Source organism: Hipposideros armiger, unplaced genomic scaffold, assembly GCF_001890085.2.
Source record: "Hipposideros armiger isolate ML-2016 unplaced genomic scaffold, ASM189008v1 scaffold_24, whole genome shotgun sequence".
Classification (NCBI taxonomy): Eukaryota; Metazoa; Chordata; class Mammalia; order Chiroptera; family Hipposideridae; genus Hipposideros; species Hipposideros armiger.
Window position 1 is genome coordinate 6,099,565 of NW_017731374.1, and position 16,404 is coordinate 6,115,968.

The 16,404-nt window shown below is 49.4% G+C and overlaps 1 protein-coding gene across 4 annotated transcripts in view; it reads right to left on the bottom strand.

Moving 5' to 3' along the window:
• Nucleotides 1-1,359: 1,359 nt before the first annotated feature.
• ALAD (aminolevulinate dehydratase) overlaps nucleotides 1,360-16,404 on the bottom strand; it is a 22,237-nt gene continuing 7,192 nt past the window's right edge. The window contains exons 2-13 of one of the 4 annotated variants that reach the window (XM_019635824.1): nucleotides 14,278-14,400; nucleotides 10,719-10,906; nucleotides 9,724-9,774; nucleotides 9,145-9,241; nucleotides 8,509-8,644; nucleotides 8,309-8,392; nucleotides 8,122-8,210; nucleotides 7,779-7,834; nucleotides 7,604-7,691; nucleotides 7,401-7,487; nucleotides 6,941-7,070; nucleotides 1,360-6,294 (exon numbers count right to left, since the gene is read on the bottom strand). In XM_019635824.1, coding sequence (XP_019491369.1) covers nucleotides 6,236-6,294; nucleotides 6,941-7,070; nucleotides 7,401-7,487; nucleotides 7,604-7,691; nucleotides 7,779-7,834; nucleotides 8,122-8,210; nucleotides 8,309-8,392; nucleotides 8,509-8,644; nucleotides 9,145-9,241; nucleotides 9,724-9,774; nucleotides 10,719-10,831 — 990 coding nt within the window. In that variant the 5' untranslated portion in view covers nucleotides 10,832-10,906; nucleotides 14,278-14,400 and the 3' untranslated portion in view covers nucleotides 1,360-6,235. Of the gene's footprint in view, nucleotides 6,295-6,940; nucleotides 7,071-7,400; nucleotides 7,488-7,603; nucleotides 7,692-7,778; nucleotides 7,835-8,121; nucleotides 8,211-8,308; nucleotides 8,393-8,508; nucleotides 8,645-9,144; nucleotides 9,242-9,723; nucleotides 9,941-10,718; nucleotides 10,907-11,608; nucleotides 12,985-14,277; nucleotides 14,401-16,404 lie in introns of those variants that run through there. The other 3 variants (XM_019635822.1, XM_019635823.1, XM_019635825.1) reach the window with 3 other exon arrangements.

The window sequence follows — 16,404 nt, forward strand, 5'->3', positions numbered from 1 at the left end:
TTATAAGTTAATTTCCAAGATAATTAATTTTGCCCATGGACTCTGAGTTTCTCCATATATAAATAGAGCATGTTTATATCAGGATCAAATGAGAACACACGGAAAAGCTCTGAGAAGTAGATGATTCTTTTCTGATGAGATAATTGTCTCCTGAGAGGTTAAGGTTTTGTTTAGTCATATATAACTATTTCAACCCAGGGCACCCAATGCATGAGGGGGGCATTTCCATTATAATCTGTGTGAATGTGCCTTCGGGAGTTATGGCCCTGATTTAACCATCCTCTAGGCTCTGCCTTTCTCTTTCTCTGAGTAACTTTTTCAGGAGAGAAAAAAAAGGCTTGTGTGTCACAGGAAAGCCAATGACAGGTTCCTGCTATTCTGAAACGACCTTCTGATTTGCCAGTTCAAAGATGGGTACACTTAATGGGTGCCATGTCCTTCCGAAGTCAGGTGACATCCCTTGGTCTGTGTCCTGGCCTGGAGACACCTGGCATGTCACACTGGATGCTGCCTTAAGTTATTTGTCTTTGAGAAAATATGTTTCTTACATGTGGGCTTTTCCCTTGAAGTTCTCACACCCAAAGTACTAAGTAAACCCAGGCTGGGCACACCAGACACGTCTCTACTTTTAAATTTTCATCTACTTAAAGTTAACTTTAATTAAAATATAGAGAGGTGCAAAGAAGTGTGTCCTTGAATTTTTACAAATTAAACATATCTATGCAACCAGCACCTAGACCAAGAAAAAAAAATTTCCAGAAACCTGGAGCCCCCGTCCTCTCCCGGTCGCTTACCCCCACAGAGGGTAACCACTATCTTGACTTCTACTTGCAAATTTACTTTGAACTGTGTAAAAATGGCGTAATACAGCATGAATTCTTTTGCCTTCTTTAGCTCAAAATTTTATTTGTAAGATTCATTCACATTGCTATGTGTAGTTGTCGGTCATTCATTCTCCTATAATATTCCATTATATGAATATACTCCATTTCACTGTTGGTAGACATTTGGTTATCTCCAGTTTTTGGTTATTACAAATATTAGAAAATGTTACTATGAACGTTCTCAAATATGTCTAATGTTAGTGAACACCCGTACATGTTTGTGTTAGGTACATTCCTAGATGTGAAATCACCACGCCATAACGTATGCATACGTTCAACTTTAGTAGATGTGGCCAGTTTTCTGAAGTGCTTGTACCAGTAACAGCTGAGAGTTCGCGCTGCTCCACATTCTCAACAACTGGCATTGTCTACCTTCTAAAAACTTTAGGCATTCTGACCGAGGTATAGTGCTCTCTCATTGTGGTTTTAACTTGAATTTCACTGTTGACTAATGAAGATAACACGCTTTCATACATGTATTATCCATTTTCATGTACTTTTATTTACACAAATAACACATGGATATATCCTTGATATATATCATACATGAATATAAAAATGAATTTGAAGCTAAGATAATACATAAAAAGGTCAAGTCCCTCTAAAAGCAATCCCTTTCCCAGTTTTGAGCACTGGGTTTGGAGTTGGGCCTGAATCCCAGCATTGGTCTGCCTCTGGCTTGTGTATTTGGACGAGTCCCCTCTCTGGGTCTGTCTCCTGTCTCTAAGGACCTCTTTATGTTGTTATTCTGACCAGTTCTGTGATTACAAGAAACTCCATGTGATGGGAAGGGTCATTTGCCCCAATATCCATTCTCTCCATCTTCCTTAATAATTGAACCTGAGTTTTAGTTGCCCCTCTAGATTCTTATTTTCCAGCCTTGCTTACACAACTAGGTGTGGCCATATGGCCAAGTTCAGACAAGGGCATGTTCACAGAAGTGATGTGTGCAACTTTTGGGTTGTAAAGAAGGGTCACGCCCTCCATTTGCCCTTCTTCCTGCTGGCTGGACCTGATGGTGGGAACTGGACCTGCCATCTTCCATCATGAGATGGAAGCTGAGATGTTTTGAAGATGACAAAACAAGGCAGGAGCCAAGACTTCCCACATCACATCACGTAGTTGACATAGCTCTGGACCGCTCGGAAATATTCCATATTAAGCTATCGTTATTTTGTTTTATCTACTGAACTTGAATCCTGAGTAATACAGTGACTGGGGAATGACTTTAAATTGGGTATCAGGAGGGGTTGCTGTGAGGAAACGACACTTATGCCAAGATCTTAACAATAAAAAGGAGATGGTCATACAAATTTTGGGGTAAAGCATTTCTAGACAAAGGGGATCACTGGTACAACAGCCTCTTGTGTAATGAGGTAGACCGTGTCAATCATAGTGCCACATCTCCCATGCCATTGTTTACAGAAGAGGCCAGCATGTGACCTGAGCAGGGCCAATCAGACCTCCAGAGATTTGCTATGTAAATGATGGGACAGGAGGGATCAAGATCTGGGATTGTAAGTCTAAAGGACCATCTAAGGATCATGTTGTTAAGTGGCAAAATAAAGCTGAGGCAAAGAGAGAGCTAGGAAGGGACAGAGGCCCCCATGAGAGCCTTTGACCCTAGATCTAGCCACACCTGACCTTATTACAATCTAGTTATGAAAACCAATCATTTCTTATTGCATTTAGTTTCCGTCACATGTAAACAAGACTACCCAGTGCAATACAGATTATGGGGTGCTGCAAGACACAGGCACTAATATGTGGAAATTGGCAGAGTCCATGTGGGGTAGGGAGCAGGTCAGAATTCTTCCTTTTCGACTTGGGAAATTGGTAGTAAACTGGCTGGTTAAAATGCCTGTTGCTTTTTGGGACCTTCAACCACATGCCACTGATCTAGGGATCTTAGTAAAGCAAAGAGTGAGGATAGTGGAATGTGTTGGTTATTTGTTGTGACCTTCAAGAAGGTCCTACCAGAAACAGACAAGCTCAGGTCCAATCTGGCACATCTGAGAGAGAAACAGGAAAATGTCTTCCGAAGAGAGGCCTCTTAATGCTCACTTATCAGCTGTGGTGCCTGGAAGCCTGAGAATATGCCACGAGATTGTGAAAGCTGGGTTCTCTGCCCAAGGATAAAATTCCTACCAGCAAGAGCAGGGTCCACAGCAGGAGGCAGGACTGTGGTGGAACCAGTTTCACCCAGGACCACCCAAACCCCTCCAGCTCCCTGCCCGGCCATTACTGCTTCTGCAGACAAAACATACAGAGGGGACACCAGGCAGGCACCCCAGGCAATAGGTCCTAACTCCCAAGGGCACCACTCACATAGACCATGATGCCCCACTACTGCAGCTAATGATAGCATCCTGTTAGATCCGTAATTTTGCTTCTATTTATTGGGAGGTGGTATGGCACAGTGGTTAAGGGTAGAGGCCTTGGAGTATGGATATATGGATTCAAGTCCCAGCTCTACTGTATTTGGTGACTGGGGTTCTAGACCCAGCTCTGTCACACACTTTCGAGCGGCCTTGAGTGAAACATACAAGCTTTCTAGGTACAGCTTCCTCATTCAAACCCCAGCTAAATTTAGGATTTCCCCTCCACCCTGACCCTCTTCCAAGCTTCTTCATCTCAGTAAATGGCCCATCAGCCACCCGGGAGCTCAAGCCAAGTTCATCCTTCACATCTAATCTACCTCCTAAATCCATTCTCCTCTCCATCACCACTCACTACTCTAGTCCAGGCCAGAAAATGTCTCATCTGTACTTTGCGACAGTGCTGTCAAAATGCTTTTATAAAATGAAAAGCAGAGTGAGTCATTCCCCTGCTTACATGGCTTCAACTGCCTTCCTTCCTCTTTGAATAAAGTTTGAAAAGGGTGAGGTGGCTTTTGAGCCCCTGCATGGTTTGGCCCTGGCAGCTCTTCACCCAGTTCAGGCCGCCTCTTCCTCCAGCCTCTCCTGTGTCGGCTATACCAGGCTGGTGTCCTTCCAGCTCATCAGGCCCCAGGAATCCCTCTGCCTGGAATGCTCTTCCCAGTCCTAGCTTGGTTGCACTTCCTTCACCTTCAGGTCTAGGCTGAAATGTCAGTCCCTCAGGGAAGCATTTTCTAATCCTTCAAACTAGGTCAGGTCCTGGTGACCTCCTTCACAGTACTTGTCACCACATCACTGGTGATACATGTGCTTCCTGGTTCTCAGGGAGGCTCATTCCACTTACTGTTACCCCTGGGGTGCGGGCCTGGATACACACAGTTGTTTGCTCCCTGTGGACCGACTGTTCGTACCTAAAGGGCAGTGTCTGTCTACTGTCTCTCTGTGCCTAGAACAGAGCCAGGCCCTGCATTTGCTTGACAGTGATGAGTCTGGGATGGCTTTGAAGAGCCTTCCCTTTCACACTAGTCATTTTAACCAGAAATGGGCTGAGGCCAGGGGCCAGGAGACAGGAAGCCAAGAAGCTAAGATTGTCACAAGTTCTGGCCTGGTCTAAGCCCCAAGGCCCATGAGTGGCTCATCTCCAGTGAGTGCTCTGGGTTCCTCGGTGGTAGGCAGATTCAGGCTCAGGCTCCCTGGAAGCTCTGTGACTCTTCAAGCCCTGATTTTGGCTGGCCACTTTCCCATAGGCTGAGATCAGGTTGTTAGTGAAGTCGGCCACAACCCTGGGAAAGGCTACCACCAGTCAGAGGAGACTGGTCTGAGGGCAGGAGCTTCCGGGAGTTGATAATGCTCAATTTTAAAATGGGTTGTTTTGCTTTATGGTCCAAATTGAACTTGCTTTTGAGCTGGAGTTGGGATTCTGTCACTTTGCAGATGGGCAGGTGGACTTGTACTCAGGCTCCTCCTTAGCTGGGCCTTAACTTTCATGAGGGGGAAACATTATATCCTGTCAGTCTCAGAAGAAAATTGAAACTACTCATTCAGTTGCTCAAGTCAGCAACCCATGAAGGCATCCTTGTTTCTTCCGTTGCCTCACCCTCAACCCCTCTGGATTTAAAGCATTGGCAAAATCTGCTAATTCTGTCGCCAAAATGTACCCTGAATACATTTGCTTCCTCCTCTCTCCACTGCTACCATCATGGTAAAGCCGCCACCATTGCTCCCTGGGGTCTGCAGTAGCCTCCCAGGCAGGCTCTTTCTCTCGCCCTTCCACTTTCCCCATAGGAGCAGAGTGTGCGAAACTGGACCACACGAAATTGGTTACGATCCTTCAGGTGGCTTTGTATCAAATACAAAATAAAATCCAAGCTTCTTAAAAGGTGCAGGATCTACCTTTCCAACCTCCAGTCCTGTCACCCACCTTCCTCTTCATCCTGCTCCCAGAGGCGCTGCCGAGCTCCTCTCATCACAGGATCCTGCACACTTCGTGTCGTTCTCGAAGCTTCTGGCGCGCTTCCCTCTGCTCTCTGAAAGGGTCCTTCCTTGTCCCTTAACCTCAGGGAAGGCTTTCTCAACCATCCCCTCAAGAGAGGCCCCCTTTCTTCTGTCTCAGACCCTTTCTTTCCTTCAAAGCACTTATAACGTGTAACTGCTGTATTTGTCTGTTTTCTTGTTATTGTCTTCCTCATTCTTGTATAGCTTGATGCAGAGAGACAAGCTGTCTGTCCTGCTAGATGCTCAGTACCCAGCACCGTGCCTGGGCACACAGCACATGTTCTCAAAAAAATACCTCTTTAATAAAAATCCTTTTTGATGGCGGCACCTCCAACAGTCAGGAACTCTCTCTTTGCTTCTGAATTTTGATCCTCAGGCAATGTTTCTGCTCGTTAATGAGTAATTCTTTCCTGGGTTTATGGCTCAGAGTAGAACAAGAGATCTGAGGCAGCCTGTCGACCCCTGGACTGTGTGGGAATCACCTTCCAGGTGGAATTACAGCAAATCTCAACTGTTAACCCGTGGATGTCAATCTAGGCCTCAGTCCCAGCACCCAGCAATGCTGCCAGAGGCCTTGGGCTTTCCAGAGCTTCTGTGGATCCATGATCCAACTGCCTTCCTCTTCCCCTAATGCTTCAGGCCCCTCTCCCAGGCCCCACCAAGCCTGCGCCCTTGACTGCGGGAGGTTTTCAAGCTGAAGCCACACCAGAGGAAGGAGCTGGAATGGCAGCGGTGGCTTTGGGGCTGAGCCAGGAGAGGGTGGGGAAGCTTGAGGGGGCCCATGAAGATGTGGCTGTGAGTGGTAAGATTTGGCATGCTGGCCGAAACCACCCGGGACTGCTAGGCACCTGACAGCACGTGAGCAGGAAGAGGGTATGATGGCAAAGTTCTCAAAGCAGCATTTACTTGGGTTTTCACTTCTCCAAGGCCCGGGACCTTTTTAAAGTTTCAGTTCTTGGGTCTTACACACTCTCTCCATCACTCCTTCAGCCACTGCAATAGCTGAGGTGTGTAGTAGGTAATGATGATGTCGGCACCTGTGTCGGGGAGAGAAGCAGGACACAGGGGAGGGGCAGGGCATCAGCTCTGGGCACGCCTTCTGGGAGATGAGGGCCAGTGGGGAAAGAAGGCTGCTATGAAGAGGCACAGTCAGTGGGCGACACGACCTAAGACTGAGCCCAGCTCTTATCAGTTCTAGCTCTGTACATTGTGTGACTGTGGGCAAAGCGATTTTCTCTTTGTGGGCCTCAATTTGCCAATGTATAAAATGCACAGTGAGGGAAATAGGTAAGCTGTAAGTTCCCTTCCCACACTGTGTGCCACGGCAATAAAACCAGCTCCCATTTATGGGGTGATCCATTTATGCCAAATATACATATCATCTCATTTAACCCACAAGACAACTATGCACCAGGTGTCTTATCCCTATTACAGGCGAGGGCACTGAAGTTCAGAGAAGCGGCTAGGCTGAGGTCTCAACACCCAAAAGTAATAGAGGGCTCTGCTTTCTTCACTGGTCCGCATTCTGTTCTATATAGTTTCATGTCTCTTCCTCAGCCTGTGTCTGTTTGGATCACTGGTATTTCCATGCCTAACAGGTCTCATGACTTCATTTCCCTCTCTGGGCAAAATGCCTATCAGTCCATGTGGCACAGGTCAGAACCCCCACCCCTACCTGCTTACCTGCTCTGCGGAAGGAGGTCATGGCCTCCAGCACAGCAGCCTTGAGATCAAACGCCCCGGCCTGGGCTCCGTGCCACAGCATTGCAAATTCTCCAGAAACATGGTACACAGCGAGAGGGAGCTCAGGGTGCTGCAGAGAAGCAGCGGAGGCAGAAGCGGAGGGTGGGTCTGTGCCCGGAAGTGTCCCTTCCTCTCTGCCCAATCTGTGACCATCTTGAGCCCCATGCCCTGAGTCACTGCTGCTGGCAGCCCGGTGCATTCTTGAACTTTTAAAGCAGAAGCTGTTTAAAGGCTGCTGCCCACTGGTGGTTCCTGGGCAGGGGTGGGGAGGGGAGGATTCCTGTTCAGGGCAGATTGCTTCCAACTCTGAGATTCTGCAGTCCCTTACTCTAAGGCCCCAGAGTCCATGGACACACTCTCTCATCTCCCTGAGCCCCCCTTGTCTCTGCTCTGTGCTCACCTTGTCCTTCACTTCCCGCACAATGTCCAGGTAGGGCATCCCCGGCTTCACCATGACCATGTCGGCTCCTTCCCTTATATCCCGGTCCTAAGGGATGAGGTGCAGTGTGGGCAGTGCCTGGGAGGTGAGGACAGAGGGGGACAGGCTGCGGGAGGGCGGGGTGGGGAGTGGTGGGGGAGGAGCCTCAAGCTCTGGTCACTCACCACTGCTCGCAGGGCCAACCCTCGTGCTCCGGGCGGCAGTTGGTAGCAGCGGCGGTCTCCAAAAGCTGGGCTTGACTGAGCCGCATCCCTGGGAAGCAGAAGCGTTAGGGTGGGCTCCAGCTTTGGGCTAACCGGTCAACGAATGAACAGCAGAACCCTGCTAACCCCCACTCACCGGAAAGGTCCATAGAAACAGGAAGCAAACTTGGCGCTATAGCTCATCACTGACACCTACGGGGAGACAATGGGAGTGAGGCTCAGTCGCCTCTTTCCAGATGTCCCAGGGGGATGTGGCAGGACACGGGTCCAGGCTGGGAAGTAGAGTGCCAGTGTCCTAGTCCCACTGGAGCTCTGGGCGTTCATTTCCCCATCTGAGGTGCAGAGGTTGAGAGAGATCCCAAAGGCCTTGTCCAGTGCTGTCTTGAGTTCCGTGATTCTTGGCAGATGTGGGGGTAGGGCTGGTCCAGGCTCCAGCTCTCTCCCCTCCCCCCACCCTTCCCTGCACTCCCCACCCCTACCCTGTTGCCAAATCCATGTGCCATCAGAGCCTCCTTGATGGCTTCCACGCGTCCGTCCATCATGTCCGACGGGGCTACCACCTGACATCCTAAGGGGCAGAGGGTGGTCTTCAGAACTCCGGGGCCCTCCTATCCACTCTGCCACCTCCCTGACCCAGGACTGCTCATCCGTGCTGGGGTCACGCACCTGCCTTGGCATAGGCCAGTGCCACTTCGGCCAGCCGCCGGCGGCTCTCCTCGGCCTGGAAAGCCCCACTCTCGCTCAGAAGTCCTGCAGGTCAGACAGTTGGGTTTTAGGGAACATTTTAGGCCCTGGCCTGTCCCACTCTGAGACCTGGGCAGTGGGAGTGCAGGTGGCAGCAGGGCTGGTGGAGGGAGGGAACTCACCGCAGTGACCATGGGAGGTGTAGGGGCACAGGCAGACATCACAGGCCACCAGGAGGCTGGGGAAGGTCTTGCGCAACAGACGGATCGCCTCAATAGCTGGGGAGTCCTCGGAGTCAGCTGCAGAACCCCACTCATCCTAGTGGCAGAGGAAGGACAAAGCAGTGTGTCCGTCACATGAAGCCTTTGGGAGGCACAATGGCCCTTAGAGTGCAGCCCTGTCCCTCTCCTTTTTTTTTTTTTTCTTTTTTCTTTTAGCTGAACCATCCTGCCACCTATTGGCAGCTCAGTGGCAGCTCAGCTTGGGCGGGACTCGAACCTGTTGCACAGAGCTCACACTCTTGAGCGAGCTCTGTCCCTCTCCTTTTATCACCAACACAGCCCCTAGATGGGGGAGCACAGTGAGGACTGTCCCCATTTTGCAGAGGGGACCTGACTTGCCCAGTCAGGATGTCATAGCCCTACTTAGTTTCCTGACCCTACACGGGTGCTGTCATAACAGTGGGGGCCATGTCCATTCACCTGTGGCCCCAGGGCCAGCATAAGGCCGGAATGAGGGTGTGGTCAGTATAGAACCTCAGCCCACCCTCAGCCAACCTCCCCTTCCACTCCCCTCTAACTCCTCCTCCGATTCTTCACCTTGGGAACTCTGCTGGGGACGCCGAAGACCAGGACACAGCGCAGACCCTCTTCCACCAGGGGCCTCAGCATCTGTTCGAGCCGGTTGACACCATATCTGCATGGAGGTGGGGTGGAGGGGCTGACGTGAGAAGGCAGGTCCCAGGCAAAGTTCCTCCCCACTCGGCCTCTGTGACGAGCCAAGCTGGACATGGCACCAAGAGGACTCAAGCCCCAGGGAAGGGCAGAAATGTACCCAACAAACAGATGGGGAAACCGAGGCCCCAAGTAGCAGAGCTATGGAATTCAGATGTGGAAAGTCCCTCCAATGTCTTCCCATTGAACACCCATTTGAAGGTCAACTCTCCTATGCAAGCCTCTGCTATGCCGCCTCTGGTGATAGACAGCCCATTATTACTTTACGAGGCTGCCTCTTCTGTCATGAAACAACCTCGACCCTGAAAACGCCCTTCTCTCGAATGAGCTGAAGTCAGACTCTGTGGCTCTTCTACCTCTTGGGTCTGCTTCTGCTTCCTGGCACCTCCACCTATAAAATCTCTCCCTCCATCATACCCCCACCTTCCCTACCATGTCTCCTACCTGGCTACTCCCGGGAGGCTGGCGATAGGCTGTATGTCCTCAGGAACATCCCTGCAAGAGTGGGGGTGAGAAATGAACTGGCAGCTGTGGGACGGGCCAGTGGTGAGGGGGTGACTGGGGGGCATGGTTGGGGAGCTGGGAAGGAACATGGAAGTGGAGGAGGTGAGAAGGGGATGGGGTCCAGTGTCTGGTTCCCTTGCCTGGCCAAGCCCAGGGCCTGAAATAATAATTAGAACAAGAAAAAAATAACAGTGACAATAAGAGCAACTATACTAAAAAAAGAGTAATCATAGGAAGCAGTCAAGTTGGATTAAGCAGTTGGATTCTGAAGCCAAAAGGTCCTCGCTTGCTATCATGGGCACTTACTGATTGGGTGACCTTGGCTAAGTCGTACCATCTCTTTGAGCTTCAGGTCATTCATGTGTATCCTGGTGGATTCATTCATCCATTCAACAAATATTTACTGAGCACTTATTATATGCCAGGTACTGTTCTATGCTCTGGTGATATAACAGTGAATAAAACAGACAAAAATCCCTGCCCTCGTGGAGATGACATTCTAGAGGATAATAGCCATACCCTCCTTATACAGATGCTGTCAGGACTGAATGAGATAATAGGTGTAGGTGCTTAGCATAGTGCCTAGCACACAGTAAGTACTCCATAAACGTCAGCTGTTGCTATTATTAATAATCATGACTGCAACCTCTTACATGTACATAGCACTTCACAATTCTACAGAACACCTCAGCTTCTGTCTTATTGCAAAAGCTCAGGAGGCAGGTAAGGGTTCTTCTTATTTTCTAATTGAGAAGATCGAGTTCTTTTCGAGGTTTGTTTGATTCCTAAGATGACTGTCCTTAACCTAGAAGGCCACTTCCAATACCTTGAGCTCCAAGCTGACAGCTCACTTTACCACCCAAAACAACACTGATGCCTGCTCCAGTCACCCACCCACCCTGCAGATCAGAGACTGACTCATTCTGGGGACTCACGTGACAAAGATGGGGTAGATGAGGTTGGAGGCATTAAGGGTGGTGGCGGCGGTCTGCCAGGTCCGAAGCAGTGGGTGAAAGTAGCCGCTGTGCAGGACTGACTGGGGCTGCATGGTGGGCAGTGGGGGCGCAGGGCAGCAAGCTGGTTGGAACTGAGGGCTCCTGAGGTATCTGCTGTGCGCTCAGCTCTGTGGAGGCAATGGGAGGCACATGAGACATGGTCTCTGTCCCCAGGCGTTGGTCACCCCCCCCTCAGGCTCTTCCAGATTCCTGCCTCCCTTGCTCTCCACCCCAGTGCTCCTCTGACTGCGGTTCACCAATCCCTAGTCTGTAAGATAAGTAGAGAAATGAAGGTACCGATAGGCCTTAAGAAGCTTTCAGAGCAATTCGAGCCTAATAATGTAAAACTGGGCTAGTACTTTTATATGGTCTCTTTTTCTTTTCAAATAACATTTTTCTAGCAATTCATTTTTATTTTATTTTCTCAAAGGATCACTCTGTGATGAGACTGGAGATTAGCATGAGGTGCACGATCTAGCCAACGTTTAAACTTTGTCTATTCCATGAAAAACGTCCATGTGCGTGGCAGAAATTTTAGATAAGCCAAAAGAGAAAAAGCTCCTGTAATTCTACCTCTAAAGAAAAGCATGTTAATCCCTTGGTCCAGGGACTTCTTGTCAGGCAGGATCCACACTAAGAGGATTAAATAGCACCTGACAGACAGACAGACAGACACACTGAAGAGTGGTCACTGATGCCCTCTTTTCCAGCCCTAGGGCCTCTTACTGTGCCCCAAGTACAAGCCATACCTGGCCATCTGGCTCTGCACCTGGTCCCTTTATGGAGAAGGCTTATGTTCTCTCCACAGCCTCCCCACCCCCAAATCCTACCTGGTTCTCCACAAGGCAACCCCTCCCGCGGAAGCTTTTCTTCTTGCCCAGCTCACACTCTCTCTTATATAACAGTTCTTTGTTGACCCATCTTATCTTGTCCCAGTAGATGGAGCTTCTGCTGGGCAGTGACCATAGTGAGTTCATTTCTGCCTCCCCCACACACTCTGCCACATAGTAAATATTTAATCACATCAAGTACAAGACAATAGGCCCTAAATGCCAAATAAGGGATGCCAGACAGAAGGAAGCTGGGGTAGGGGCATTATCATTTGTTTGTTGAGCACCTACTGTGTGCCAGGCCATGGAGGACACTTGCACACATGATTTCGCATCTAGTTGGCACTACAGTTCTGGGAGGTGGGGCTGGCTGAGTGCACTAGGAGTGGTGGAGCCCACCCTAAAAGAACCATGAGTTCCAACGTGAATTTGGACGTCAGAAGACGCATGTTAAAAGATGAGGGAGGACTTCAGCTCGGTTTTGCAGGATAAGCGGGTTCAGCTAGTCAGAGGGAAAGGGGGGAACAGTCCATCAGGAAGGGAAGAAAGGATTCAAGGCGGGGAAGGAGGATGGCTATGGACTGTTCTCAGGACCTGAGGAGGCAATCGGGCCTCCATGTATGTACGGAGGGGAGGGGATGAGGGGGCCAGGCTGAGGACAGGGAAGATTTCTGACCAGGGTGCGGGGAAGTGGCCTGGTCAGAGCCCAGCTCTAGGAAGAAAATTCTTATAGCCTGAGCACAGTAGGTTGGAAGCAGAAGGGCACAGAGGCTGTGCGGTCAGAGGGGTAGAGAAGAAAGCACCATCATAAGGCAGGCAAGAGGCAGTCTCTTGGGATGGACGCTCCGAGCTTGTTTGACCTGGAGGGATATGGAGACAGGGACAAGGCAGGAAGAGGGCAGCAGGGAGAGGGGCTTGGAGAGGAAGCAGAGAGCTCTGTTTTAGGTACTTCTTTCAAGAGGTGTGTTTAGATGATGATGGGAACAAAACTGACTCACTCCATCTTTGTATCCCTGCTTTTGTTTTTCCATGCTGAGAACTCTGACCTAAATAGCCTCGGCAAGCACCAAAGCCTCAGCTAATGATTAAATGTGTCCAGTAAGCTTACACAATGTAACCATAAAGATTACTGTCAGTAAAAGGTCAGAATGGCATATCCATGGAGATAAATATCAAACTAGCGCAGGCATCAATTCTAAGCAATTATCTATAAGACCACCAAGAGGTATGGTTCCTGGCTTGCACTGCATTCTTTGCCCCTCTGTCTTATCAATCATTAGTTCAGCTATAAAATATTTACTGTAACAACTGTCTAGCAGCAGAGAATAATCTGCGCAGACTGCTGGGTTGTCTCTTCCACTCCGACCCAATCTTCCTGTAAGTAAATTACCCTATAATAAATTGTTATATTCATTGGACTTGCCTGCTTCGTTTTTCAGTCTCAAGACACTTTTATGGTTCAGTAGTCACTGTATGTGCGCACCACTTTCGGACGACGTGCCTAGGGGAACACCCATCAGCCAAGTAGGAAAGGAAAAGAGCCACCAATCTCTCCTTGTGTGCACGGGGCCTCTAGGTGCAGAGTGAGGCAGAGACTTACCCAAGGCTACGCACTTCCTGGGCCTGGGGGGTCCTTTAGTACACCGATGATGCCTTTCTCCCCACAGTCTCCTAGGCCCCTTTAGCACCCTCCCAGCCAGCTCTGGGGCCCATTTTATCCCATCCTCCTCCCTGGCAGGGTTGGGGTTATCAGGAGCCACACAGGGACCCACCCTACCACCCCACCCTTGAGCCAGCCACATCATCTGACACAGGAGCAAGCCAGTCCTCCCCAAAGACACTCCAACCCCCAAATGAACAATCATTCAGCAGTTACAAAGTTCTGAGTACCCATACTGTGCAGGACTTTGCTCTCAGGTGTGCCAAGGATAAGCCTAGCTTAGAGAGGTTAAGTCAGTTGCCTAAGACTACACGAATTTCAATTTTTCTAGATAATGAGTGCAGGGTACTACAGCCCATAGTACTAGAAAAGACTTGATTCAGTAGCGTCTCTCTGCCTCTACTATCTTTGCCTTGGGGGCTGGAGAGATGGAGGAAATAAGAGAAAAATATACTGTATATGTTACATGCTGGGCACTAGACTAGGTCCTTTATAGTGACATTATCTCATTTAATTTCAGAGAATCATTCTAACTTTTAATGATAAGGAAATGGAGGCTCAGCGAAGTTAAGTGACTTGCTTAATGTCATTCTGGAGTCAAGTCAGATTTTGAAACTAGGTCTACAGGTCTCCGATTCACTTCTCAGAGAACAACCTTTGTAGAATGCCTCTGGCTTCTGGGATCCAAAGCTGCATTCCACTGGCCTCAACTCTGCATCTACTTAAGAAGGCTGAGGGAGCAGATGCCTTCTGTTTATCAGAAGCAATAGAGCAGGGCTGCCTAGGATCTCTGCAGTCTAAATTTCACCACAAGGAGACAGGGGGTTGGGGGTGGGGGGCAAGGGAGGAGGCTGAGAGTGGTGAAGGGGAGGCCTCACTAGGGCACTTTCACTTTCATCTGTTTTTTTTTTTTTAATTTTAGGGTTCAGAGAGAGATTTGATTTGAGAAATGGGTGTCAGTAATAAAAAAATTAAAAAGTTTAAATCACCAATCCTGTTTATCTCTTACATTCTGATGTGGAAAATCGCGTGTAGAGAGGTGACAGGACTTGTCTGACATCACGCAGCAAGTCAGGCACAGAGCTGGGCTTGACCATGGGGCCTCCTGGCTTCTAGTTCAGTGCCTTGTTACCTATACCAAACATGGTCATTCTGTTACAACAGGTGCTTAAAAAATATCTCTGAAGTAGAAAAACACCCCTGAGCAACAGAGTTGCGTGTCTGCAGAGCGAAAGCCTGGTGGAGGTTTGGCTTTGCAAAAAGTCTCTCAAAGATTGGGAGATCTTCATACACTTGGGAGGGCACTTCCAAATCAATGGAGCCTGCAAGCCGCAGCTTAAATCCTGTGATACCACACTGAGGTCAATGGCAAGTCACCACGGGACCCAGCACCTATGTTTGCCCACATTAGAACAGGTTAGCTTAACTGGAAGGCAGTATAGGGTGGTGCAGAAAGAATCATGTGTCAAGGTCAAACAGCCCCAGGTCTGGTCTGTGCTGTGTGTGACTTCCAGCAAGGTTGCTGGCTTTTCAGTCCTCATTTTGTAACCTATAAAATGGGAGTGATACATCAAACTGGCAAAGAAAGCTTCAGAGAAGACTAGAGATAGTGAAGAGGGATGTGTCTAGCCACACAGTAAACATGTAGCAAATTTTATATTGAGTAGACCTGAGCTGGAGCTAGATGCACCACACCCAGAAGGGAGAACTATCACTCAAACTGTGTGGGTCACAGGGTCTTTCAAGATATTGGAGGTGGGGGGTGGGGTCCCCGCCTTCCAGCAGCTTATGTGGGGAAAGAGAAATAATCACCACATAGATACTCTAGTAGAGGGGCGGACCAGGTGCTGTGGAAGGGATATGTCTCTGGGAGTCAAGGATGGCTTCACAGAAAAAGGGACATTGAAGGATAAGTAGCTTTTCGATTGCAAGTAGCTTTTCGGCTGATTGTGAAGTTACCTTCTTAACTGCCCCAACCTGGTAGTAACCTAAGTTGGGCCCTGAGAGCTGCTACCAGCTAAGGCTGAGAAAGAGCTGCGGGGCTTGAATTCACCCTCCCCACCCCCCATACTGTGCTCAGCTGAGGATTCCAGAGGCTGTGGTCTTGGTACAGAGGGTTGGAAGCTGCTGCCAGCTCTGGCAGCCTCTGCCACTAGCTGGGGAGGAGGCAGTCAGGAAGGCCAGGTAGGTAGAAGGTCTAAAGCCCCAGAGGAGGGGCCAGCACTGCAGCTGTCAGGCAGTTCTGAAAACAGACCAACTTGTTTATTCAATCCACGTTTCCTGAAAATCTACTCTGAGCCTGCCCCAGTGCGATAAAGAGAATAAGGCCAAGCCTTCACCTAGGGCTTTGAAGAGCCCAATCTCCTCTGGGCTTAGCTATTAATAGTTGGAACTATGAGGAGAATTTGCCAGGTCCACATACTCCTAAACAATTTAGCTAAGAGGGTCTTTAAAGCTTGTTGATTGCATCATTGAAATAATGGTGAAACTGGGCTCAGAGAAGGGCAGACACAGGCCCAAGATCACGCAGGGGTTAGTGGCAGATCTTGGGCTAGAATTCAGGACTCCAGCAGCCCAGTTCTCAATGCCCACTATTACCCCTTGATACTTTAAGTACAGATTTCAAAGCCCACAACAGAGTTGGACTGTGGAGAGCTCTGGATGAAGGGGGTGGGCGACAGAAGTAGACCCGGACTCTGGACCTGGCTGCAGCTAGCAGCATGATGGTTAAGTGTGTGGGTTCTCCAGTTTGTACCCATAGGTTCAAATCCCAGCCCTGTTGCTTTGCAGCTGTGTAACTTCAGTTTCCTCATCTGGTAAATGAGGACCTGAGCCTCACTCAATGGGCTGTTGTAAAGCCTGAATGAGCCAATCCATGTAGCAGCGTACGTAGAGCCCACCACAAAGCGGCTGTTATTATTTCCACCTCCCTCGCATATCGGCGATGGCACCTCGCGCTCTGCACTTATAGAAAGACTGATGCAGCGGTCTCCAAGGGAATGGACCACAGAGTGGAGACGCGGAGCCGACACCCGGGCCCTCAAGGGCTACGGCCACGCGGAGACCCCAACCCAGGCTGCAGCAGGGCAATCCACCTCTAAGAGCCCAAATACCCGCATCACAGGACGGATCCCCG